General features: G+C 33.0%; 1 protein-coding gene across 2 annotated transcripts in view; it reads left to right on the top strand.

Moving 5' to 3' along the window:
* Positions 1-26773, top strand: part of ARID2 (AT-rich interaction domain 2) — a 158130-nt gene that overhangs the window by 80004 nt on the left and 51353 nt on the right. For both annotated transcript variants that reach the window (XM_032876970.1, XM_032876971.1), the window contains 8 exons: positions 3399-3617; positions 7532-7599; positions 17496-17562; positions 17653-17903; positions 18231-18327; positions 18424-18633; positions 19480-19647; positions 26072-26153. In XM_032876970.1, the coding sequence (XP_032732861.1) occupies positions 3399-3617; positions 7532-7599; positions 17496-17562; positions 17653-17903; positions 18231-18327; positions 18424-18633; positions 19480-19647; positions 26072-26153 (1162 nt within the window). The remainder of the gene's footprint in view (positions 1-3398; positions 3618-7531; positions 7600-17495; positions 17563-17652; positions 17904-18230; positions 18328-18423; positions 18634-19479; positions 19648-26071; positions 26154-26773) is intronic.

Below are 26773 nucleotides of genomic sequence, written 5' to 3'. Positions count from 1 at the left end.
TACATTTTAAAATTAAAATAAAAATTAATTTTAAGTTAAAATATATTAAAAATTTATATGCAATATCTTTAGTAGAAAAATTATGAAAGACAAAGTTGACAAATGACAACTCACTGAAATTGTGGAATTTCAGAGCTAGCGAGGATATTAGTGATCATTAATCCAGTCTAATCTTTTTGATAAAAGGAGGTCAAGCCCTCTGTCCATTTTCAGTTTTGGTGCTTAAATTTGGAAAAGTTTTATACAGGACGTTGTGTTTTGTTTTGTTTTTAATTTTATCAGTTTTATTTAGGTAAAGATTTTCCTTTAAATCCCCCATAGTCTTAAAAAAAAAAAAAAATCCCCCATAGTCTAACAGACATTAAGACTATGATAATCACTGCCAATAATAGAAAGAGTGTATTGTATGATTTCTATAGTGTGAACAGCACTCCAGGAATAATTCTCCCTTTCAGAGTGATTGCCTTAGATTAAGTTTGTCAGCAAACTGGTATAAACTTTGAATCAAGAATGTTGAAAATAAATTCCTAATCCCATACCAGTTATGAAATTGTAGCTGTTCAGTCACATTTCCTTGGGGAAGGGAATGAAAGGGAAGCTCTTAAAATCGTATAAATAATTTCTCCTACATTATGTTAGAAATCTTTACCAAGCCTGATATAAAGGACTTTTTGGTAATTATCATATTTATTTATTTTATTTTAATTGGAGATGTCTTTGGCAAAGTCACTTAGGAAAGGGTGCACTGAATTGAGTATCTGATGGTATCTTTCATTCTTCAGTAGCAAACAACAGCAATTTTGAGGTCATATTGAACTCACATAAACAAGAATGTGACAGATGTTGAATGTGGGTTCAAAGTTTTTTCTCTGAAAGAGATTTGTCTGACATTTTCATGGAAGCTCTAAACTATTTAGTTCCAGTGTCCAGTATAGAAATATCAAAATCTGTTCTTATATTCACAGAAGTTTTGTTACCTTTTCTCCAGATTTTGTTTATGTTATGTTGTTATTAGAAATTTTATTATCAAGATTATAGAAAATGAACAGATATTCAGTTTTAAATATTGTAAAGAGTCTCTTGTCATAATAGTTTATTACTCTGTTGTGGAACTTATTTATCATTATATATATATATATATATTTTTTTTTTTTTTTTTTTTGACAGAAATCACAAGCAGGCAGAGAGGCAGGCAGAGAGAGAGGGGAGGAAGCAGGCTCCCCGCGGAGCAGAGAGCCCGACACGGGGCTCGATCCCAGGACCCTGGGATCATGACCTGAGCTGAAGGCAGAGGCTTTAACCCACTGAGCCACCCAGGCGCCCCTGTTTATCATTATATTAGGGAGAAGTTCCTAGACTATTTGAGAATTGAAGAGGTGTCGTCTCAGTTGTCTAAAGTGGGAAATAAATTTCTTCCCTATATAATTTGATTTTGTGGCATGTTGTGATAATAGATTTCTGCTTGTAATCCATTTAGCAAGGTTTAAAAAAAATTCTTTAAAAATTCACGTATTTCTGAAATGTCTCATCTAGAGGTTTTCTATCTCTTGTTTTCTTGCGTCTTTGCATTAAACTAGTTATATCTTTATGTGAAAAATGTACTTGGGGTATATGTCTGAGGGCATAGCTACCAAGGTCTACACTACCCAAAATAAGAGTCAGTATTTCTAGAAATATGATGTTTTTCTTAAATATTATGATACTGTAACATGTTAGTATTCTGTAAGCCCATCTTCCTTACCTTCAAAGTTTTGAAGATTTTTGTTTTGTTTTGTTTTTAAAGATTTTATTTATTTATTTGACAGAGCTAGACACAGTGAGAGAGGGAACACAAGCAGGGGGAGTAGGAGAGGGAGAAGCAGGTTTCCTACCTAGCAGGGAGCCTGATGTGGGGGTCGATCCCAGGACCCTGGGATCATGACCTGAGCCAAAGGCAGATGTTTAACAACTGAGCCACCCAGGTGCCCCTAAAGTTTTGAAGATGTTTTAAATTAATTGTCTTACAGAAAATCTTAGTTAACTTGGCTTAGGCAAAGATTTCTTAGGACACGAAAGCACGAACTATAAAGTAAAAATTTATAAATCAGACTTCTATCAAAATTTAAAACTTGTGCTCTTCAAAGACACTTTTAAGAAAAAAAGATAAGCCATTGTTTGGGAGAAAATATTTATTAAATGTTAGATTCAGAATATTTAAAACTGGCTGTTAAAATGCTGGCAGGGATGCAAAGTAACAGGAACCCTGTATATTGTCAGTGGAAACGCAAGATGCTGTAAGCCACTTTGGAAAACAGCTTCACGGTTTCTTACCCAGTTAAATATATACTTATATATGGTCCAGAAATCCAAGGGAAAGGGAAAATATTTCTGCACGAAGTTCTGTATATGAATGTTTATAGCAGCAGTGTTCCTAAGTCCCCAAAACCAAAAACCATCCAGATGTCCCTCATCTAGGGAATGGATGAACAAATTGTGTTCTACCCTTTCTGTAGCATTAAAAAGAAACAAACTACTGATACATGCATCAACATGGATTGAAAGAAATCAGATATGAAAGACTACATACTGGGGGTGCCTGGGTGGCTCAGTGGGTTAAGCCTCTGCCTTCAGCTGAGGTCATGGTCTCAGAGTCAGGATCGAGCCCTACATTGGGCTCTCTGCTCAGCAGGGAGCCTGCTTCCCCCTCTCTCTGCCTGCCTTTCTGCCTGCTTGTGATCTCTGTCAAATGAATAAAATCTTAAAAAAAAAAAGACTACATACTGTATGATTCCATTTATTTGTTATTTTGAAATAAAGTTATAGAAACAAAGTAGATCAGTGTTTGTGGGTAGAACAGGGGTTTAACTGCAGAAAAGGTTAAATAAACTTTTTGTGGTGATGGAAATATTCTTTATCTTCATTGTGGTTGTGGTTTTTTAAAAAATTTGTCAATACTCATAGAACAAAAAAGCATGAATTTTACTGTTAATTATATTGCCATAAATCTGACCCAAAAAATGATAATTCTCCTATAGTTTGGTAAAGAAGGTAGCCAAAGTCTCTAAAATCATGATATTGTTAAAAATTTCAAAGGAACTAGTATCCCTGGCTTATAATATATAAAAACCTGATACGGTCCCTTGGTAGGAGAGTAAAAAGTGTAGAGTATGTACATTTAACTAATGATATATTAATAATTTGGTAATGATATCCAAGAGGGTATAATAGTACTTTTTTTTGTATTTTAATACTTTCTGAAGACTGTAATTTTAACTTAAGTTTAGAAAGTTGAACTCTTTAAACTTCTACTTAATTTAAATTTTATAAAGGAAAACAAGCTTCTGTCTTGCATTTGTATGATATTAATGATAATGGTTTTTAATCCTTGATATACTTAAGATGTTTTATTTTTATCTTAGATTATCTGCGTCAAAGTTATGGGCTATCTATGGACTTCAATTCGCCAAATGATTATAATAAATTGGTGCTTTCACTGTTATCTGGACTCCCAAATGAAGTGGACTTTGCTATTAATGTATGCACTCTTCTATCAAATGAAAGCAAGCACGTCATGCAACTTGAAAAAGACCCTAAAATCATCACTTTATTACTTGCTAATGCCGGGGTGTTTGATGACAGTAAGTTTTAAGCTGAACCTATCATATCGTATGATCATTCTGTAAAGGTGTTAGGGATTTTTAAAAAAGGCTTTTAAGGAGAAAAATAATTTTTATTGGTATAATAGCATTCTTTATTTGCTTTTATTGTATTAAATGTGTTATTTAAGATAATGAAGGGGGGTTTTAGCCGTAAATATTCAAATAGTAATGATATCACTAGAACTTTTGAAATAAAAATCTTGGATTTTTCTTAGAGTAGTGATAAGGGTTTCTTGGTGTTAGAAGATGGTTTGATACAAAATCTTGATATAAAAAACTAGGACCTGGAAGAAATTGTTTTTTTCCTAATGTGTCATTGTAATTTTTAATTAAACAGTTTGTTGGTGTATTTAAAAATTTGCTGCCTAAATAAAGTAAAAGTTATCAGATATTTCACATCCTTTTTACTTATAGGATTTGCTAGTTGTAGATTTTTATAAGTCAAATTCTTTATTTTCTACGACATTGTGTCTTGTTACATCTAGATTACTCTTAAGACTAAATTGTTCAAAAAGAAAAAAAGATTAAATTTTTTATTTCTCTAATTGTAGTTAAAAGGGATTTAGAAAATATATTTTGAAATTTTTTTCTGCTCATGGTTTTTCATTTTAAAATATGTTGACTGAATGTTACTGATATACAATTTTTTCTTGCTAAGCAACCCTTCTATTCCAATGCCATTGTAACTTCTTTTTTTCCCCGAAGTATATACTATTAAAGGTTAAATTATGGGGATAATTCCAAATAGGGTAGATAGCATGAATCAAAAGGAAGCTCTGGGTGCACACAGTCACAAGGAGAGAGGGATTTAATTTATCCCCTGGGAAAAAGACTGAGCAGTTCAAGAACAAACTGCCCATAATGTCTTCTCAACAATTCAGATATATGGAGAAAAAAAAAAGGATAAGGTATTGACATATTGAAATTATTTTATCATGTAGAAACTATTTGTATAGCACAGTAGAGATAGTTTGAGAGAGAATTTCTTTAATATTTTATAGATTCATGACAGTTATTGTTTTTATCTTTCAGTAGCAACATGTTTGCAAATGAGTTCATTTTTTTGCAGTTTGATTTGGGTCAGGTAGTAGACTCTTAAAACATAATTTTATTTGGGATTGTCCAAGTAGAATTCCTTAGAATTTGACAGGTACTTAGGTTGTATGAAGACAATTCTGAAATGTTTAAACAAAAGTGAAAACTAGTTTCTTACCCTGCCTGAAAGTCTCATTGGTTACATGAGGGAGAAACAAAGTACTTCTCAGTTTGTATTGTAACTTTGGAGATCTAAATTTGGTGGATTTTGGTCTTACTTTCATGTTCTGTGGTTCCTAATACTTTGTTTTGATCTTTTTTTTTTTAAGATTTTATTTATTTATCTGACAGACAGAGATCACAAGTAGGCAGAGAGGCAGGTGGAGAGAGAGGGGGAAGCAGGCTACCTGCTGAGCAGAGAGCCAGATGGGGGGGCTCGATCCCAGGACCCAGGGACCATGACCTGAGCCGAAGGCAGAGGTTGTAACCCACTAAGCCACCCAGGCACCCCTTGTTTTTATCTTTTAAGGACATCTTCCATCATTTAGTAGAGAATAAAGTTAAAAATGTTCACATTTAGAAACCTTAAAGTTTTTAGAAAAATTAAATATTCTCAAACCAGAATAATTTAAGTCTTGACCATTTAATCATTGGATAAGGATTAAGAGAGTGTGTGTGTGTGTGTGTGTGTGTGTGTGTGTGTGTGTGATAAAAGTTACCTTACCAGTTTTGGTATACTGAGGCATGACATTCTTCAGACCTAGTTTAATCTTCGTGCATTTTTTAGTCACTTTCAATTATCTAAAAGCCTAAATCATTAATGAGTGTAGCAGTCTAAAACTAGTAATCTAGCAAATGATATTTAAGGAATATTACTATCATTTCAACAGTCAGAAGTTTAGAGTTCCAGACTACATAGGGACTTTATGAAGACCCTGTGCCTAAAGCAGTGATTCACATTAGGAAAGTAAATCCTTTGAGGATTATCAATATATTTGATTTGGTTAGGCTTTTGAGAGGTTTTGATTTATTTATTTATTTATTTATTTATTTATTTTTAAATATTTATGTATTTGACAGAGAGAGAGATCACAAGTAGGCAGAGAGGTAGGCAGAGAGAGAGGGGGAAGCAGGCTCCCCGCTGAGCAGAGAGCCCGATGAGGGGCTCCATCCCAGGACCCTGAGATCGTGACCCTGAGATCGTGACCCTGAGACACGAGCCGAAGGCAGAAGCTTTAACCCACTGAGCCACCCAGGTGCCCCTGATTTATTTTTTTAGGACATGGAATTTTTTTTTTTTTATTTTATTTTTTATAAACATATATTTTTTTCCCCAGGGGTACAGGTGTGTGAATCGCCAGGTTTACACACTTCCCCACACTCATCATAGCACATACCCTCCCCAATGGTAGGACATGGAATTTTAATGAGATAAATGTAGATGACACATCCTTTATAAAGTGTGTCTATTTTTTTGTGTGTATTTGAAGAAGTATAGTAAAAGTTCTATTTGACAAAAAAATTTAATTTTTCCATCTTATATTTCTATTCAATATTCTTTTCCCAGTGAAGTTTTTCTTTATAACAAAACTTTATTTCTTTAGTGGTCTTCTTTAGTGATATGTGGGTTTCATTTTTCTAATTAAGTTGCTACTTATATGTAAGTTTGCTATTTTATGAAATTATTTATTAAAAACTTTCACATATGTTCTTTTATCATATCCTCATGACCCTGTTTTTAATATTAATATCATTGATAAACTTAATTTATGTTAAAATTTACTCCTCATCCTTTTTAATATTTTTTCAATGAAAATTCTTGTTCTAATCTAAATACTTCATAAACTTTTTTTTACTCAATATTAAGGAAATATTAGGTCTGTACTTAAAGACGTAGTAAGATTGTAAAGATTCAGTGAATCTTTTTACAACAGAAAATATATCCATTTGCTTTGGTGGTTACAACATATCCATTAAGGTGTGTTTTTGTTTTTTAAAGAATTTTGTTCACAAAACTAGTTTTTCTATTAACAATTGCCACTCTATAGTTTTCTTTCTGTATTCCAAAAGAACTAGCTTTCATTACAGAATTAATACCATCATAGTTGATGAAAGCACTTCCCTAATTTTTAAAGGCAGATGCTTATTGTGTCACAGTTGAAGACATTTGTATCATACTGCTTAACTGTCTGGTTCCATAAACTGACAATGTGAGCTGGCAGTATAAAGGAGGAAAAAATTATGTAACATGTACTTATGCCTTAACCTTTGTTGTGGGAGACTTAAGGGTACAGTGTTACTAAGAATTTGAATTGAATGATTTGATTTTTCTTCCGAACGACTCTATCACATGCAAAGAAGCTATAGGTCTGAGTGTGTTTCTTAAGGGAGATTTCGTTTGTGGAAATTATTTCCAAAGAATGCCTTGCCCTTTTTTATTTGAAATATGAATTACACAATTATTTTTGAAATTAATATAAAGATTTAAAATTTTTAAAATCTGGCAACCTGATAGCAATAGCATTAGTTGGACTTTTTGATATTTTTCTCCTCTAGAAATGAAGCCTAATGCAGAGTAACTGTTATAGTACTCTTCATTTCTTTTCTCTATTGTTTGTATAAATATTATAAAAATGAGTGTGTATTTTTAGTTTATAGAAAAACAAGTTTTTTTTAATTCTGTAATTTAAAAAATTATATTTCAAAAGAGATTATCATGACTTTGTATCATTTACCATGAAATAGTTTTTAGCAAAGAAGATACTTAGATGTATTTTTATTGTTTTTTCCACATCTATCTTAAGGAATTAAGTGAAAGAATAATTCCATTGTACTGAATATACTGTTTATTCTTTTAGCTTTAGGATCCTTTTCTACTGTATTTGGTGAAGAATGGAAGGAGAAGACTGATAGAGATTTTGTTAAGGTAACTCACATTAAATATTGAACCATTGAATTACATGTCACCAAGGGCGAAGGATCCATGGTTGCTTATTTTATATACATACCACTTATACTTTAATCTTTAGTGTAATATATAAAGATACCTATTTAAAAGTTGTGATTGAGTAAAAAAATGGAGTGGCTAATAAAATTTTGTTTTTATTATACATTGATTTCTGAAAATGATAAATTTATAACAAAAGCAATGAATCTGAGAATGCCTAGATTCTGATTCTAGTAATCTTCAAGGTTGTTTTTCAGTTCACTTAATCGCTCTTTAGTTGTATCTAATATTTTGCTTGACTCATTTGTTAAATGTGTTAAAATGTGTGTTTTAATTTCTAGAACATCTTTGTATTTTTTTTCAAATTTGCCCTTTTGATCTTTTATTCTTTTAGTAAATCAAATAATACATATTTTAAATATACTTTATTAATATTCAAATTGTGTATACATTAAATTTATACAAATGTAAATGTATAAATATCTAAAATATAAGTTAAAAATTATGTGTACAAAAACACACACACCTGACAATTCTGATACGTAAGCCTCTTGCAATTCTAATTCTAGTCACTTTGAGTCAGGGTGGATTATTCCTTCATGTCTTATAATCTTGGTTTATAAATTTTAGCAGACTTTTCTATGGGATTTTTGTGTGGATTGGATGGAGAGTTCATTTCTTCACTTCTTGTTGGGATTTGCTAGTCACCAGAAAATAAATACTGGTCAGAATGGCTTTATATTAATTTTGTTATGGGAGATTTTTTGATGATTCTGGTAATAAAACCAAACTCATGGGGGCTGTGGCGCAGGCTAGTGGTGAAATATTTGGGAGATTGTTTTTAACTCAAACTCAAATAGAGACAGTCAACTCCTTTTGCTCTCTTTATTTGAGGGTGTTAGACCTTCTAGTTTCTCACCATGATATGGAGTTGCATATTAATTCCCCACTTCACAAGTTCACCCAAAGTCTTATATTGTGTCCTCACCCCAAGCCTCTTGGTTGTAGTTAAGCAGATGATTTCCTTTTAACTGCAGAAAAGTGGTGATTAAAGTGTAAGATGCAGAAATTGTGTATTTATTTATGCAATCACAATGGGGAGTGTGGGTTGTGAGTATAATTGCTAATTACTTGAAATCTAGAAGACACAAATATGTTGAAGATGATTAGATGATCACCTCTCTTGCATGTTTTCATTAATTTCTGCTCTTTATATTTCTTTTTATATGCTATATTTTTTGGATTTAATTTACCACACTTTTTATAATCTCTTGGTGCTTAGAGCATTGATTTTTTAGTTTTGTTTTTTCTAATATATACATTTTAATACATACATTTAAAGCCATAAAATTCTTTCTAAGTACATATTTAACTTTATTCTCCCAATTCTGATATTTCATGTTTTCATATCTCAGAGTATCTTATAATTTATGACATCTGCTTGATACATGGATAGTTTTGAAGGGAAGTTTCTTTCTTTTTTTTTTTTTTTAAGTTTTTAAAAAATATTCCAGTTAGTTAGCATACAGTGCAATGTTAGTTTCAGGTATACAGTATAGTGATTCAACACTTCCATACAACAACCTTTGCTAATCACAGCAAGTGTGCTCCTTAGCCTCTATCTTGTATTTCACCCATATCCCCACCCACCTTCTGTCTGATAACCATCCGTTTGTTCCCTGTAGTTAAGAGTCTCTTTCTTGATTTACCTCTCTCTCTTTTTTCCCCTTTGCTTATTTTGTTTCTTAAATTAATATATGAGTGAAATCATACAGTATTCATCTTTCTCTGACTTATTTCACTAACCATTATTAAATATATATATATATAGCTCTATCAATGTCATTGGAAATAACAAGACTTCATTCATTTGTTGGATGAATAATATTCCTTTGTATGTATATACTCTATGTATTTAGAGATACAGACATAGATATAGATATAGAAGGAAAAATATGCCAGTCTTCTTTATCCATTCATCAGTTTAAGACACTTGGGCTGTTTCCATAATTTGGCTATTATAGATAATGCTGCTATAAATAAATCAATACAGGAGTGCATGTATTTCTTCAAATGAGTATTTTTGTATTCTTTAGGTAAGTACCTAGTAGGTGCAATTGCTGGATCCTAGGGTAGTTCTATTTTTAGCATTTTGAGGAACCTCCATACTGTTTCCCAGACTAGCTGCACCAGTTTAAATGCCCACCAATGGTGAAAGACGGTTCCCCTTTTCCACATCCTCAACAACACCTATTGTCTTTTGTTTTTGTTGATTTTAGCCATTCAGACTGCTGTGAGGTGATATCTCATTGTGGTTTTGATTTGTATTTCCCTGATGGTGAGCGATGTTGAGCATCTTTTCATGTCTGCTTTGGCCATCAGTATGTCTTCTTTGGAAAAATGTCTGTTCATGCCTTCTGCCCATTTTTTAATTGGATGATTTGCTTTTGGGTGTTGAGTTTTATAAATTATTTATATATTTTGGATACTGACCCTTTATCAGATATGTCATTTGCAAATATCTTCTCTTAAAGGGAAGTTTCTTAATATCCAAAAAAATACAGTTTTTGTAGTTTTCTTTTTAAGAAACAAGGCAGGGGATCATAGGGGAAGGGGGTGGGAGATGGGGTGGCTGGGCAATGGACATAGGGGTGGGTATGTGTGGTAGTAAGCTCTGGGTATTGTGTAAGACTGATGAATCATAGATGTGTACCCTTCAAACAAACAATACATTATATATGTTATTTCAAAAAAAAGAGCAATGGAAAAAAAAATCTAACTGAATTTCACTATGCAGAAACAATATACTTTGTATAATCTTAAACTTCTGAAATACTTCCACTTTCATTTATTTCATAGTCTAGCACTGATGAGATTTTATAAACACTATTTATATTTATATATATTTTGAAGTTGTTGGATATAAATTTCTATGTATATCAGGCCAACATGGTTAATCATGATATTTGTATTTATATATCAGTACTGGCTGCTTTGTCCATTTCTTCATTTATGGAATGAGGCATGTTAAGAACACCTAGTATGACTGGGGATGTGACTTATAGTTCTATAATACTGTGTTTTTGTATTTCAAGACTGTTACATAGTGCACTTTACAGGTGTTATATCTTTCTGGTCAGTTGAACGTATGAAGTATCCTTTTTACCTTTAAGTCTACTATTTTTTGGGGGGGTCTTTTATCAATATAAGATCATCTTCCATTTGTTTGTGGTTTCTGTGGCTCGTATTTTTTTGCCTTTAACCTTTCTAGCTTATCCTTGTATTTTAGATGTTTTTTGTGCCTTTTTTAAAAATTTTTTTTAAGATTTGTATTTATTTGTTTGACAGAGAGATCACAAATAGGCAGAGAAGCAGAGGGGGGAAGCAGGCTCCCTGCTGAACAGAGAGCCCTATGCGGGGCTCGATCGCAGGACCCTGAGATCATGACCTGAGCTGAAGGCAGAGGCTTAACCCACTGAGCCACCCAGGCACCCCGGGCCTTTTTTTTTTTTTTTAAATAAACAACATATACTTGAGCTTTTTTTTTTCCCAATGTGAAAAATTGTTTTTAAATTAGTACATTTATTCAATTTACATTAAATGTAATTTTCATATAATTGTGTTTAAATCTGCAGTGTTTCAAATTGGTTTCTATATTAGATTCCTACCTATTTGGTTTTGGTTTTTTCTCTTCCTCCTTTCTTACCTTTTTATTTAACTGAGTATTGTTTATTATTCAGTATTCTGCCTACTGTTAATTTAGTATTTATATACTTTTTCTGTTCTCTTAGTGATTACACTAGAGATTATAATTTTAATTTTTACTAATATAGAAAATTAGTACTTTTACCACTTTCTGGATAACGTAGGGACACTAGAACAACTCTCATCTCCATTTACTCACTTTTGATTTATATATACTGCTCTCATTATTCATTGCTTTGCTCTTTTTCAGACTTCTTAAAATAGAATCTTAGTTCATTGGTTTTAAACTTTCCTTCTTGTTTAATGTCAGTTTATAAAGCTATAAATTCTTTCTCTAAACTGCTTGAGTTGTGTCCCACAAATTTTCTTATGTTGAGTTTTCATTAAGTTAAAGGTGTTTTCTCATATCTCTTGTGATTTCTTCTTTAATTTATGGCTTATATAGAAGTATAATATTTAATTTTGGAGTTTTTTTCCAAGTAGATTTTAGTATTAGTATTATTGTTATAGTTATTACTCATTTTAATCACATTTCATTGTTGTCAGAGAACATAAGTTTATATAAGTTCTTTTATTTAGTTAGTTTTTATTTATTTATTTTTTGAGAGAATATGCTGTGAGCAGGGGGAGAGACAGCGGAGTGGCAGAGGAAGAGAGAGAATCTTAAGCAGACTCCATGCCCACTGCAGAGCATGACATGGGGCTCAGTCTCATGACCTTGAGATCATGACCTGAGCCAAAATCAAGAGTTGGACACTTGACCACCTGAACCACCTAGGCACCCCTATATAAGATCTTTTAAACTTATCAAGACTTGTTTTAGCATATGGTCTTAGGGACTGTTTCATGCACAAGTGAAAACAATGTATGCTCTATTATTAGGTGCAGTGTTTATTAATAACAAGTCAAGGTATTTGACAGTGTTCAAGATTTTTGTGTAGTTATGCTTTTCTATATAATTATTTTATGATTTCTTGAGAGATGAGTGTTAAAATCATCAAAAGTGTGAATATTTATATCTCCTTTTAGTTGTTAGTGTTTGTTTTGTGTATTTTGAACCTTTGTTATTAGTTGCATATACATTTAGGATTATTACATTTTATTGATAACTTAGCTTTTATTTTTTATTACAGAACATTCCTCTGACCTCTGATAATATCCCATCTCCTGAAGTCTCTTCACTGCTGTAATTTATCTACAGCAGCTTTCTTATGATTAATGTTTTCATGTTACATCTTTTTCTATTCTTATGCTTTTCATCTGTGTGTGTGTGTGTGTTTAAGATTTATTTATTTGAAAGAGAGAGAGAACAAGAAGGAGCAGGAGGGACAGAGGGAGAGGGAGAGAGAATCCCAAACAGATTCCACGCTGAACATGGAGCCTGACACAGGGCTTAATCTTACAACCCGAAGATCATAACCTAAGCTGAAACCAAGAGTCAGACAACTAACTGACTGTACCACTCGGACACCCCATTTCATCTGTGGTTTTATATAGTTTCTTAAAGATAGCTTATACTTGAATCTTATTTCTTTTAACCTGCTTTTTGTGCAGTTTCTTCCTTTTCATCAAGCATTCAGACCATTTATACTTTATGAAATTACTGATATGGTTGAATTTTTATTCTTAGCTTTTATTTTCCTGAAAATTTTATTTTGCCTTTATGTTTGAAAGATATTTTTGCCGGATATAAAATTGTTTCCAGGGTATTATCTGAGCAGTTTAAGATAATGTTTCATTGCCATCTGATTTGCATTTTTACTGACAGGAAGTCAGTTTTAATCATATTGTTTTGTGTGTGATGTGTTTTCTCTGATTACTTTTAAGGTATTCTCTTAATCGTTGATTTTTATTTTGTTTAGGATGTGCTTTGTTGAGGTCTTCTTTGCTTTTCCTGCTTTGGGTTTATTTAGCTCTCTTGTTTGGTATTTTTCATGAAATTTGGAAAGCTTTGGCAGTTATTTCTTCAAATTTTTTTTCTTTCCCCTCCTATTTTTCTGAGACTATGTTGTTGTTGTGTTTTTTCAAGTTAACATATAATGTATTATTTGCCCCAGGGCTACAGGTCTGTGAATCATCAGGCTTATACATTTCAAGCACTTACCATAGCACATACCCTCCCCAATGTCCATAACCCAGCTGCCCTATCCCTACCTCCCCACCCCCAGCAACCCTCAGTTTGTTTCATGAGATTAAGAGTCTCTTATGGTTTGTCTTCCTCCTGATCCCATCTTGTTTCATTTTTTCCTTCGTTACCCCTCACAACCCCCCACCCTGCCTCTCAAATTCCTCATATCAGAGAGATCATATGATAATTATCTTTCTCTGAGACTATGTTTATTCAAATGTTAGACCATATACTGTCTCACAGGCTATAGAAGTTCTGTTCATTGTTTTTAGATCTTTTTTTCCTCCTGTGTATTTCATGGATGTTTCTATTATCCTGTTTTCATTTTCTCTTATCCTGTTAAGCCCATCTAGTCATACTTTTTATTTCAGATACTGTTTTCAGCTCTAGAAATTCTATTTGATTCTCTTTTACATCATCCCATTTTCCTCCTAATTGTGCTCATAGTTTCCTTTAAATCTTTGCCAATATTTAATAAAAAAGGAAAATTTTATTCAAAAATGTTTAAAATTCTTTTCTAATTCCATTATCTTTATTACTTCTGGGTCTGTTTTTGTTGAAACTATTTTTGTCTTAGTTATGGATCATGTTTCCTACTTTCTTTGTACATGCAGTAATTTTTTATTAGATATGAATATTGAGAATATTACATTATTGAGTGTTTGGATTTTGGTGACTTTCAAGAAGGTAGGACTTTGTTCTGGCATGCTTTTAGTTGACATATAGATTGTGACATATCGATCCTTTAGAACGTTGTTTTAAAGCTTTGTTAAGATGGAGATAGATTAGTCTTTACTCTAGCACCAATTTATCCCTACTCCTAAGGCATGGCTTTGTTTGGATTTCTACTGAATTTGCAGGGTATTTAATGAGTTTTCTCTATTTTGTGAATTGTTCAGTTAATAACTCCTCATTAATTGTTCTCTCTTTTTTTTTTTTTTGCTTGAGGTTTTATTTTTTATTTTTTTTAATATTTTATTTATTTATTTGATAGACAGAGATCACAAGTAGGCAGAACAGCAGGAAGAGAGAAAGAGGGGGAAGCAGGCTTCCCGCTGAGCAAAGAGCCCCATGTGGGGCTCAATCCCAGGACCCTGGGATCATGACCTGAGCTGAAGGCAGAGGCTTTAACCCACTGAGCCACCCAGGTGCCCCTTGCTTGAGGTTTTAGAGTTCAGCCTTGCGTATGCATAGTTTAGTACTCAGCAATCAGCTCTAGAAATTCCCGTGCAGATTCATTGAGTTCTTTCTCTTCATTGCTCCTCTTTCTTGCAAATTTGCTCTCAAATTCCATTTCTGCTGGCCTTACTGAACTCTGATCAGTTTCCTCAGCTTAGAAATCACTACGATCTCTTGGATTTATTGTCTCTGTACTATAGTCTAGAGTGTCTGTAAAACTATGGGGCAGTGATTGAACTCACTTCCTTTGTTTTCCACATTTCAGTGATTATGTTGTCCAGTCTCTGAAAACAGTTGTTTTATACATACTGGTTTTATGATAGGAAGAGGACTACCAAAGTACTAATTACTGTATTATGGCCTGACCAAAAGTTCTTTCCAGGCATTTTTTTTTAGATTTTAGTTTTAAGCATATTTTTACTTCATAAAACATTTTTTTAGTATTTTATTCATTCATTATTTATTTTGATTTAAACCACATCTCTCTTTTCACATATTTTTCTTTATTACTGGTTTATAGAGGGTGAGTTTTCTCAGTTTTCATTTGCCAGGTTTCATTTTTAGTGAAGGGCAGTTTCTCTGTTTAAAGATTTAAGTTTGGCAAATATTTTCTTTCATTGCTTAGAAAATGTCCATTGTCTTTTGGCTTCCATTATTTTATTTTATTTTTTTACAAAGTCTTCTGTCAGTTTAGTTCGTAGACCTTTTTAAGATTATCTTTTTTTTTTTTTCCTGTCTTTGCATTTAAGTTGGGGTTCTTTTGTATCTTTGCTTTTCAGGAATTTTATTCTTTTATTTTCATATTCCTACTTAAAATAAAGATTCCTATCTTTATTTCTCTTTCTTTATTATTTGGAGTGCTACTTAAATTTGTAGGTTAACGTCTTTAAATTGTTTTAGAAAATTCTTTGCCCTGTCTCTTCAAATCCTGTTTCTGCCCATTCTCTCTCTCGATTCTCGGGAATTCCGATTATTTTTATGTTAGTACTTTTCACTGTATGTTCTGTGTCTTATATGGGTTTTTCCCCCAACCTTTTGCCTTTTTATGCTTCCAAATTGTATTTTCTTCTACACTTATAGTTCATTCTTTCTTGAGTTGTATATAATCAGTCATTAAACTGAATTTTTCTTTTCAGTTGTAGAATTTCTCTTTCATTCTTATAGTTTTCATTTATTTGCCAAATTTTTCAGTCTCTTATTTCTTTGAATTTATTATCCATGATCGTCAAAAATTCCATGTCTGATATCTTTGTTATTTGAATTTCCTATGGGCCTTATTTATTAAACATAGTCTTTTTTTCTTCTTATGCCTAGTTCTTGTTTATTGTTACCAAATATTCTTTTTCATGAGTTTTTTTGAACAATTGATCCTTTTCCTGGTGGACATTTTCTCAGACTAGTGGCTTTAAATATGAAAGAATCTTAATTCCAAAAACTAAATATAGTTATTTTGAAATATCTACATGAGAATGTTTAGAAATAAAAAGTGAACTAATAGTCCATGCATTTCTTTATTAGTGCATTTCTAACAAGGTAATACAATTAAGTGTCATAGACAATTTCAAGTTATATTTCATTTTGTATAGTTATGTAGTATAAGGTCACTTAATTCTTAGCCTGAAAAAGAACATTGACCACGGATGTTGGCTCATCTCTTCTCACATTTGAATCAAAAACAATTTACAGATATGGAATACTGGAAAGCAAGTCAAATATCTGGGTTAAAAACTTGGGGAACACAACTTCACCACTTAAATATTTTATTTTATTCTAAATGTAGATTTGCTCAGTAACTAGCCAGGCAGTGTCTCAGGCATGTCTGTAAACAGGATACTGTGATTGTGTGCTGCTTAATGACAGAATTAATGACTGTCGTAATTTTCAGATACTAATGAGCATAAGCACTATTTCTAGATACTTGCCATAGCTGTAAAATGATCAGAAAATATCTGTAATTCATATTGGTGACATACCCCAGGTACTGCTACTATTACTTGTTTTTTTGTCTAACATTCAGCGTTGAAGGCATTGCTAAGGAAATACTAAATTTTAGTTAGAGGTTAATGAACATAAAGTTATCACTGTTTCCCTCCATTTAATTTCACAGATGCCCTAATTTCTTTCACAGACCATTTAGAAGTCTGTGGACCCGAGCTTAAGAATCCCTAATCTGAAATGATACCTTATTATTTAAGTACCTTAAACTTATAGAAAGTTAAGTATTTATGTCAATTAATTAAATAGCACATAATGATGTATACATGGATTTTTAAAAGTACAAGTTTTAGGGGCACTAGGGTGGCTCATTTGGTTAAGCGTCCAACCCTTGATTTCGGCTCAGGGCATAATCTTAAGGTTGTGAGATCGAGCTCTGAGTCAGGCCCTGTGCTGACCATGGAGCCTACTTAAGATTCTCTCTCTCCCCCTCTCCACCTGCCCCTCCCCCATCCAGTTTCCATCTCTCTTTTTTAAAAAAAGGAGAAAAAGATTCCTTCTCTCTCTCTTTTTCTTTCCCCCTCCTCCCTTATTCCCTCCCAACCCTCTCTCTCTCCCTCTCTCTGTAAATAAATAGAAATGTTATAGTTTTATAGTAGGTGTGACTATTTTTTTTTTTAAAGATTTTATTTTGACAGGGAGAGATCACACGTAGGCAGAGCAGCAGGCAGAGAGAGGGGGGAAGCAGACTCCTCGATGAGCAGAGAGCCCAATGCGGGGCTTGATCCCAGGACCCTGAGATCATGACCTGAGCCGAAGGCAGAGGCTTAACCCACTGAGCCACCCAGTGCCCTGCGTGACTATTTTTAAAGTAATAGAATAGTTCTTTCAAATGTCAGAATTAAGTATAATCATTTCTTAATTACAGTTTTGGAAAGACATTGTTGATGATAATGAAGTACGTGACCTCATTTCTGACAGAAACAAGTCTCATGGTAAGACAGGAAGAAAAATTTTAAGTAACTTTGAAATATCAATAATAAATGAAATATCAATTTAAGTAAAATATATGTGTTCTATTATAGAAGGTACATCAGGAGAATGGATTTGGGAATCTTTATTTCATCCACCTCGAAAGCTGGGCATTAATGATATTGAAGGACAACGGGTACTTCAGATTGCAGTGATTTTGCGAAATCTTTCCTTTGAAGAGGGCAATGTTAAGCTTTTGGCAGCTAATCGTACCTGTCTTCGTTTCCTATTACTTTCTGCACATAGTCATTTTATTTCTCTAAGGCAATTAGGCCTTGACACGTTAGGAAATATTGCAGCTGAGGTAAGCATGTGATAGTAACTTAAAACAGTTTTGATAGTTAGCAATGATATTTACTTTAAATTTTTAGTATGTAGCATTATTGTATTTGCTATACTTGGAGAATATGAAAGGCTTACATATAGTTTTGCCTAACTATGGTATTACACACTTTTTTGGAAAAAATATTTGAAATGATGCTCCAGATTTAGTGATGGCTGTTCCCACAGTAAATTTTTAAAAACTTGGGCAACACTGTTAAAAAAACATTAAAAAACATTAATTTTTATTAAATTTGAAATATAGAGCATTGAAGAGGGCTACCTCAATAGTGTCCTTTCCATTTTCCAGCTTCTGTTGGACCCCGTCGATTTCAAAACTACTCATCTGATGTTTCATACTGTTACAAAATGCCTAATGTCAAGGGATAGGTTTTTAAAGATGAGGGGTAAGTACTTACTTAATTTTCTCATTGTATAATATGCACAGACTTTTTATCATCTATTAAAAAATAAATATGTGTTTATGTGTGTACGCTTTTCAGGCATGGAAATTTTGGGAAATCTTTGCAAAGCAGAAGATAATGGTGTTTTGATTTGTGAATATGTCGATCAGGACTCATACAGAGAGATCATTTGTCATCTCACTTTACCTGATGTGCTGCTCGTGATCTCAACACTCGAGGTGCTATATATGCTCACAGAAATGGGAGATGTTGCTTGCACAAAAATTGCAAAAGTAGAAAAGAGCATAGGTAAGATTAAACCAAAGAAACATTTATTTTCTTTATTGAGGAAAAAATATTTAATGGGGTGCTATACTAAATCACAATTGGTATTTGGGGTTTATTATTTATTTTGAGGAGTCATTACCCTTTCAGACACACATGTTTGTGTTATTCGTTCTGCCTGTTTTAGATTAGCAAGAAACTTTTGTCATATAGGGACCAGGGTGTTTGTGGCTATCAATAACTCCTCTTCCTTTCTTTATTTCTGTTACTACTTATCAAATACAACCAAACAACCAACAAAATTGCTATAACTCTGAGGAGCAAGTCTTTCTGTTTCAAATGGTCAGCTGCTACTATTAAGCAACTGAAGCTGAGTGAAAAAGTTTCCTTGTATTCCTAGAAGGTGCTGGTAATGGTATTATTCTTAAAATTAATCAACTTACCACCTCTTTAGTGGGTTGTCAGTTTTAAACACAATTATGAAAGTATGTTAACATTTACTCATTGATTAGAATGATTTCTATCTTGGGTATAAATACTAAAACCAGAGTAAACAGATATTTAGCTTGAAATTATTAGTGAGAAATTAAGATGTCACTTTCCATCAGTGGTTCCTAAATCTGGCTACACATCGGAATCAGTTGGGAAACTTTTCAAAAATAAAGATACCTAATCCCCATCGCAGAGCTACTAAATCAGTCTTCAGAGATTGAGCCTAAAAATCTTTTTCAAAGATCTACAGATAATTCTGATGTACAGTGGTTCAGGGACTGCCATCTGAGAAGCAGTTATTCTGTATAGCATGTGTTTTTCAGCAATGTCATTGTTTGATAATATTACTAATAACTATTGGTTTTTAATTTATTTTAGACATGTTAGTGTGTCTGGTTTCTATGGATATTCAGATGTTTGGTCCTGATGCGCTAGCTGCAGTGAAACTCGTCGAACATCCAAGTTCCAGTCATCAAGTTTTATCTGAAATTAGGCCACAAGCTGTAGAACAAGTCCAAACCCAGACCCATGTAGCATCTGCCCCAGGTTAGTGTTTTTACATAATGTTTTTCATTATGGTTACTGGTATGTAAAATTTAATACTAAAGATAAATGTAAATGTGCAGTACAGGGAACTGATACTGTAATAGTGGAATAGGCTAAAGCAGAACTTGAATATGAGCTTTAATTTCTTAGATATTATACATTCCAGGACCAGTAGGACCAAAGTAAGCACAGAGGAAGAATAGTATGATAGATTTAAAAAAAAATTTTTTTTCGAGGAGTGTGAGGGATTAGATATTTACAATTGTGAGAGCAATATGAAGTACCCTGATGAACTTATTATTTGCAATTTTGGTCTCTGGAAATTGATATGCCAAGAATAAGTTAATCGTATATAACCTTATAATTCTCCCAGCTGGTCATCCAAGTACATCACTATAATTCCTCCTAATACTTGAACCAAAAACCACAGAATCAGAGCCTTGGATCAGACACACATGTCTGTGTACCTGCACTTGTGCACCCTTCTTAAGGTCCCTTGGGTCAATTCTGTTTAACTCAAATGTCTTTCATTAGAATTCATAGCTATCTAATAATGAGCATTCTCTTCAGTCCTTGGACTTCTTTCTCCTGGCTTGTTATAAGTTGTCATTTTTATATTTTAGCACTCTCAGCCTTTTTGGGAGTGCTTCCTCTACCTTCATTTGTCTTAACAAAACAATCCATCTTTCACCTCACGTGCTCTTTTCCACCTCCCATCATTCCCAAGACATTTTTCTTTCCCTGTATTTTTTAATAGAGGATACTCTTTTAATAGAGGATATTCTTCTCAGTTGATCTTATTACCTCTCACTTGCAATTAATATGGGAGCCATGTGGCATGTTTTTCTTCAACTTCTTAACCCTTCACTTATAAACTTATTAGCATCTGAACTCATTTTCCTTCAACTTCCACTTGTCTTCAGAGATGTCAGCTTCTGAATCTGTGCTCTAAATATCAGTCTCCTCGTTCCTATATCTCAAGCCTCTTTTTCTTTACCTGCTTCTTCCCTTCAGCCTAGAAATACATTTAGATCATCAACCTCCCTCACTATACTTAATTCAAAAATCTCATTATTTTTTACCTTTAACTACCGTGTCCATTTGATCCCCAAATCTTGTTGAGTCTTCCTAAATACCCTGGCTTCTTCAGTTGCCAGTGCAGTGCCCCAGTTCAGACTTCCATCACATCTCAGCTACTTGTTCTCCTGTCATTTAATCATGATCTCAGTCTCTCCTCTACTCTAACTCATAGGATCACAATTATATACTCTATTCACATAAAAGGTATGTAATATGTATCACATATTTTATTGATTTCCACTATGTCCTTCTGAAGTTTATGGTAGAGTTGTATCATATGGGTATTTAACTTCCTTGGTGTCAACTAACAGGATTGGACAAACAATGAAGCATGAAAAAAATAGGTAATTTTGACTACTAACCTACTCTGTAACTTTAACCCACAGGTAGTAACATACTGGCGAGTCAGTGGTCAAATAATAATGTTTTCTCAACCTTGACAAAGAAATGAAACAGTTCTTTTTACCAGTTAAGTGGATAGTAGGGATATATTTCTATACTCAGAGAAGAAATTAAAGATTAAATTAACTGAGGGCTGTAGAGAAACTCTGTTCAACCAAGAGTTAGAGGAATTAATAAATTGTCAGTGATACACTGAAATAAAATGGGCCATTTGAAGAATATTTAAGGGTAATTTTGATGGAAACTACTGATTTTGCCTCCTCACTGACCAGTGACCTCAACAAATAAACCCATCCCCTCAAATAAGATTTGGCCCTCATTTGGCAAATGGACAAAATTAAACATTTAGAGTTTGTGATTGTTCATATATATAAATATATACATATATATATATATGTATGTATATATATATATATATATATATAGTAATTCATTGATAGAGGTGGGAATAAGCCTCTAAGGACCTAAAAATTCACTTTTGAACTGGTGAGCATTTTATTACTTGCTCATCATGAATGACAACTTTTAATTGTTTGATTAGTTATCATTTATAGTTTGTCCCCCACCCCCATCATTTGTTTAATACTGTTTTTTTATGGAATGGTTGTCTTCAGAAGTTTTGCTCACTTCCTATCACGATGAAAACTTAAGTAACCTTTCACCTGCTTTTAGTTTGACATCTAAATTTCTTCATTATAATTTGAATAGTTTTAAGTAAGATTTTTTATGTATATTAAATTGACATTTTAAAATAAAAAGTACTTTTTGTATCCGGTGGAATCTTGATATTTGCCATCATCCATTTTAAATACACAGACACTTAATATCAAATTTTATGGTACCTTCTTTCTTCTTGAACTCATATCCACCACTCTATCCGTACTTATCACCTATAAATGTAGACAATTTTAATTTAACTTTTTCAGTTTCGTGTTACTCTATAAAATTTTATTTAAAATTTTATCATTATAAGTTTTAGAAATAAGCAATACATGAAACAACAGTACATGACAAAGTAGCTATTGGAAGTTCATCTCTTAATGAGGTGGTTCTCTGGAAAGTGTTACTCCAGTGTATCCCAAAATGAATGTTTTTTTAATTGCTAGAGTGAAACTGGGTTCAACATCAATTCTACCTCCATTTTTCCTTTTTATAGATTTAATTTGAAAATCTAGTTCACAGCAATAAATAGCTAAGTATAGAATTTACAGTTCTTTGAACTTCAGAATTATCCAAAATTCTTAAAATTATATTTAATGATCTTCTGTCAACTTGAGTTCTTTGATATGTTGAAATCAAAGAATTAACATATGACTCATAAAAGAATATGTTGCCTAGTCATTACATTTACTTTTAAGTTTTATTGGAAATATGTCAAAAAGATAATTAATAAGATATGACTGTAAAATATACCTGCTGACTTTTGCTTAGATGCACCTTGTTTAACCTGATATAGTCAAGAAATATTAACACAGCAGTTCTCAAACTTAAGGGTGCCTCAGAATTGGTTGGTGGGCTCACACACTGATTTCTAGGCTCTATACCCTGAATTTCTGATTCAGGTGGACCAGAGAATTTTAATTTCTAAACAAGTTCCCGTGAGATGCTGATGCTGCAGGTCAGGGGACTATACTTTGAGGACCACTGGATTAGGAAAATTGAAATATTCAAGACCATTACAGTTTTTGATAAGGTACTTTAATCATGTGCTTTGAGTACTTTTTTGTAAAAACCTTAGAACTGCAGATTTCTTCCATTCAGCTACAGAAAATGTCTCCCATATAACCTAACTGGTAAAGTTAGTCTTCATTATCAGAAGTATTTTGCTTTAATCAGTCTCACTTTTCATTAATTAAAAAAGGTCCAACTTTATTTTTCATTCCGAAAAAGTATGGTTAATAGGTGTTCCCATGACACCTTCCTTACTTCAGAATTCTAAGACAGTTAAACGAGCCATGATCATGTCATCTGAATGAAATAAGATGCCACCACCTTCAGTATTTCTTTAAAAAACTTTCTGTGCTTTACTTATACAAGATTCTGACTCAAAAGTAACATCTTTTTTTGACAGTAGTTAGAAAATAGAGGAAGAAAGGACATTAAGCAAAAATTGTCATCACTTTATATCTGAATTCAGAATATACCAAAGGGCCAGAATACTCCTTATCTCATGCCCAACATTGCCCTTAACTATAATATATAAAACATCATAAAATATAGATAGGAACCCCTACCATAATACCTTGGGTAAATGAAGCTTTGTGGATTCTAATGATTCTAATTCTCCCTTTGGTGTCCTAGAGGTTTTTTTACCTCTCGCCATCATCGTCATTGTCATCATCATCATCATCATCATCATTATCATCATCATGCTGACAGTTATATAGTGGTAACTATGTGCCAGGCATTGTTTTAAGTGGCTTATATGTAAACTCCTCTAATCCTCATAATGACCTAGGAGGTCAGTGTACTTTACTTTTCCCCATTTTATAGACAGGTTAATTAACTTGCCCATGGTTACACAGCTAGTAAGTGCTGGGACTCTATCTAGAACCAGCCACTCCGACTTGAGAGCCATGCATTTAACCATACCTGCGTTGCTATAAAGGATGGATGAAAGTTAAGACTTTCTGTTCCAAAATGGGAGAAGAGCAGTTTTAGAAAGGAGTATATACAGAAGTTGAGCATCTGGGAAGTGATTCCTTTAAAGATTTTTATTTATTTATTTTGAGAGAGAGAGTTGGGGAGGGACAGAGGCAGAGGGAGAGAAAGAATCTCAAGCAAACTCCCCACTGAGTGCTGAGCCTATCTCAGGACTCAATCTCAGGGCTCATCCCACAATCTCATGACGCTGAAAATCATGACCTGACCCAAAATCAAAAGTCAGATACTCAACCTACTGAGCCACCCAGGTGCCCCTGGAAATTGATTTCCTTTTAAAGTATAAGTACCTTTGAATCACTTGGAATGAGTCTTTAGGTATCTTTCCCAAGGGCAGTGCTTCTCAGTTTGTAGCCACTTTTATAGTAATTCTGTGTTTCCAGTTTATCGTCTTAATTTAATTGTGGCCGCTTTATTCTTCTTTATACATTATTCATAAAATTTTTATAATTTCAACATAATTACTGAGATTTCGCTCCACTGGTCATTAATTGATTCAGGAGATTTCAGTCCGAATAGATTATATTCTCTCGTAGTACAATTGATGAAGAAAAAGGAGGAAGATTTCCAAGTGGGTTAAGGCCCTGCTCGGATATTTTCTGTAATGGCGTTACCAAGTTAGGAGAAGAAAAGATAAGCTGGGGTTGCACCAGGAAAATAGTTTTGATTGTAATTATTTTGTTCTGTTAAGAAATGTCATAGTATGGGGGCACCTGGGTGGCTCAGTGGGTTAAAGCCTCTGCCTTCGGCTCAGGTCATGATCCCAGGGTTCTGGGATCGAGCCCTGTATCGGGCTCTCTGCTCAGCAGGGAGCCTGCTTCCCTTCCTCTCTCTGCCTGCCTCTCTGTCTACTTATGATCTCTCTCTCTGTGTCAAATAGATAAATTAAAAAAAGAAAAAAAAGAAATGTCATAGTATGGTATCTGAAATATGACAGACCTGGATTCAAATCCAGTACCCAGCTGTACACAGCTCTGCCATTTCCATCATGGGTAGCTTTGTAAACTTAATCTCTGAGCTTTATTTTTTTCCTTAGCAAAATGGGGATAATTAAATTTAGGCCTATAAATAAGATTAAAACAAACAATGTTTTATAAGTGTAAATAGCTTAATACAGCATAAATGTTCAATAAGTGACTGTTATTAGCTTTTATCCCAGTGAAAACTTGGGGTTTCATCAAACATTAGTCAGGATGGCTTTTGATCATTAACAGATTTGACTGTGCTGTGGAGCTCCTTGGGTTCTAGTAATTTTAGAAATACATTTGTTCTGTTTGAGGATTCTGAGATTTGCTAAAATGTTATTTGAAAAATAGTGGGTACATTTTATAAGTTTAAAAACTAAAATAATGCTGATGAAGCAGTATAATTTTTAATTTTAAAAATATGTAAGGTTCATATTTAAATCATCATAATATGGCTAAGTATATTATCATATTTTTGTTTTCATTAGTTCTTTTATATACAGCAGAAAAGAAAACATTTTTCTACATATCTGATCTACTTGTTAGAAAATAATAGATGATCTAACTTATTCATCGGACTTGAATTGTTTTAAAATATGTCATAAGTAAAATCTCAGAAATTGGTATGTGCTTTAAGATTAATAACTAGTACATTTTTACCCAGCCATCTTGCCTCTCTCAGGACAAAAGGTGTATTGGAAAACTATTATTACAACAGATTTTTTTCCCCCAGAAGAATAATCTTATGAAAATTCTTTCTTGAATGTAGGACTTTAAATTAGTTCATACTTTTTGTTCACCTTTTCCCAGAAGTGTTATATATATGCCACTTGCAGAGTTAATATTAATCTTTTAAATTCAGAAGTGAAGTGATTATTTCTGATACTGTCTTCTATAACTGAACTGATTCTTATTTACTGATGCGTTGAGCTGTGTGACCTTGGGCTGGTTTTTTTAATCACTTTGTGTCTCAGTTTCCTTATTTGTACCCATCTCACAGAAGAATTAATATAAATAAAGTATTTAACTCCGTGTCTGACCCATGGGAAAAAGAGTTTATATTAGCTGTATAATCCATATTATTGTTACTATTGAGTGATAGTAAAGAGTTTATATAAAGCATCAAAGACAGTGCCTGGTATGATATGTGCTCCATTATAAGTTTCTTTCTCAAATTTGTGTATTTTCATTATGTTTATACCCCTTTTTGAAAGGTAGTCTTTGTGAATATTAATTGTTTCAGTGTCCATGAACTAAAATGGCATATAGTGACTAAGTGTGTACAAATGATGTAGCTAATGTATTTTTTTCTTTAGCTTCCAGAGCAGTTGTAGCACAGCATGTTGCTCCACCTCCAGGAATAGTGGAAATAGATAGTGAGAAGTTTGCTTGTCAGTGGTAAGTGGTTTATTTCTATTAAGGCTTTATCCTTGGGAAGAACAAAGCAAAAGAGAAAAGGAAATGTATTTCAACAGTCATCCAGAATGTTTTATTCTGTATTTCTTTTTAGTCAGAGTAGAATATCATTTATACAGAGAATGGACAATGTAAAATCATTTCCCCTGCATTTTAGAATAATTTAAAAGAAAAATGTTCATCAGAATCTCCAGAATTAAATTACACCATTTAACTTCTTTTCAGAGTAAAATTTGTGTTAAAACATCATCTTTGACTTTGCAGAAAATAGGATTTGTCAGATTACAGGATTTTTATTTCTTAAATTAATATTTTATTAAAACTGAACTGGACTGTCTTTTAAAAAATAAAACAGATTTTGTTGTTAAATGTCTCTTCTTTTTCATCACAAGCAATACTTCTTGTTCATTGATAGTTAATTTTTCTTTTTTCAGAGTAGTAGGGGGAAATGAGCCAAATGGTACAACAGCTAGTGGGTTTAAGTGGAAATAAGCAACTTGAAAATATTTTATTGAGAAGACTGACTAGTTACATATCAGCCACTTCCTGAAAAAAATAAACTGTAGACTTGGTTAGATTTCATTTTCTCGTGGATGGTAGCT

Source organism: Lontra canadensis, unplaced genomic scaffold, assembly GCF_010015895.1.
Source record: "Lontra canadensis isolate GAN:19392208 unplaced genomic scaffold, GSC_riverotter_1.0 scaffold59, whole genome shotgun sequence".
In the NCBI taxonomy this organism is placed as follows: domain Eukaryota; kingdom Metazoa; phylum Chordata; class Mammalia; order Carnivora; family Mustelidae; genus Lontra; species Lontra canadensis.
This window is presented reverse-complemented; position numbering and strand designations above follow the sequence as displayed.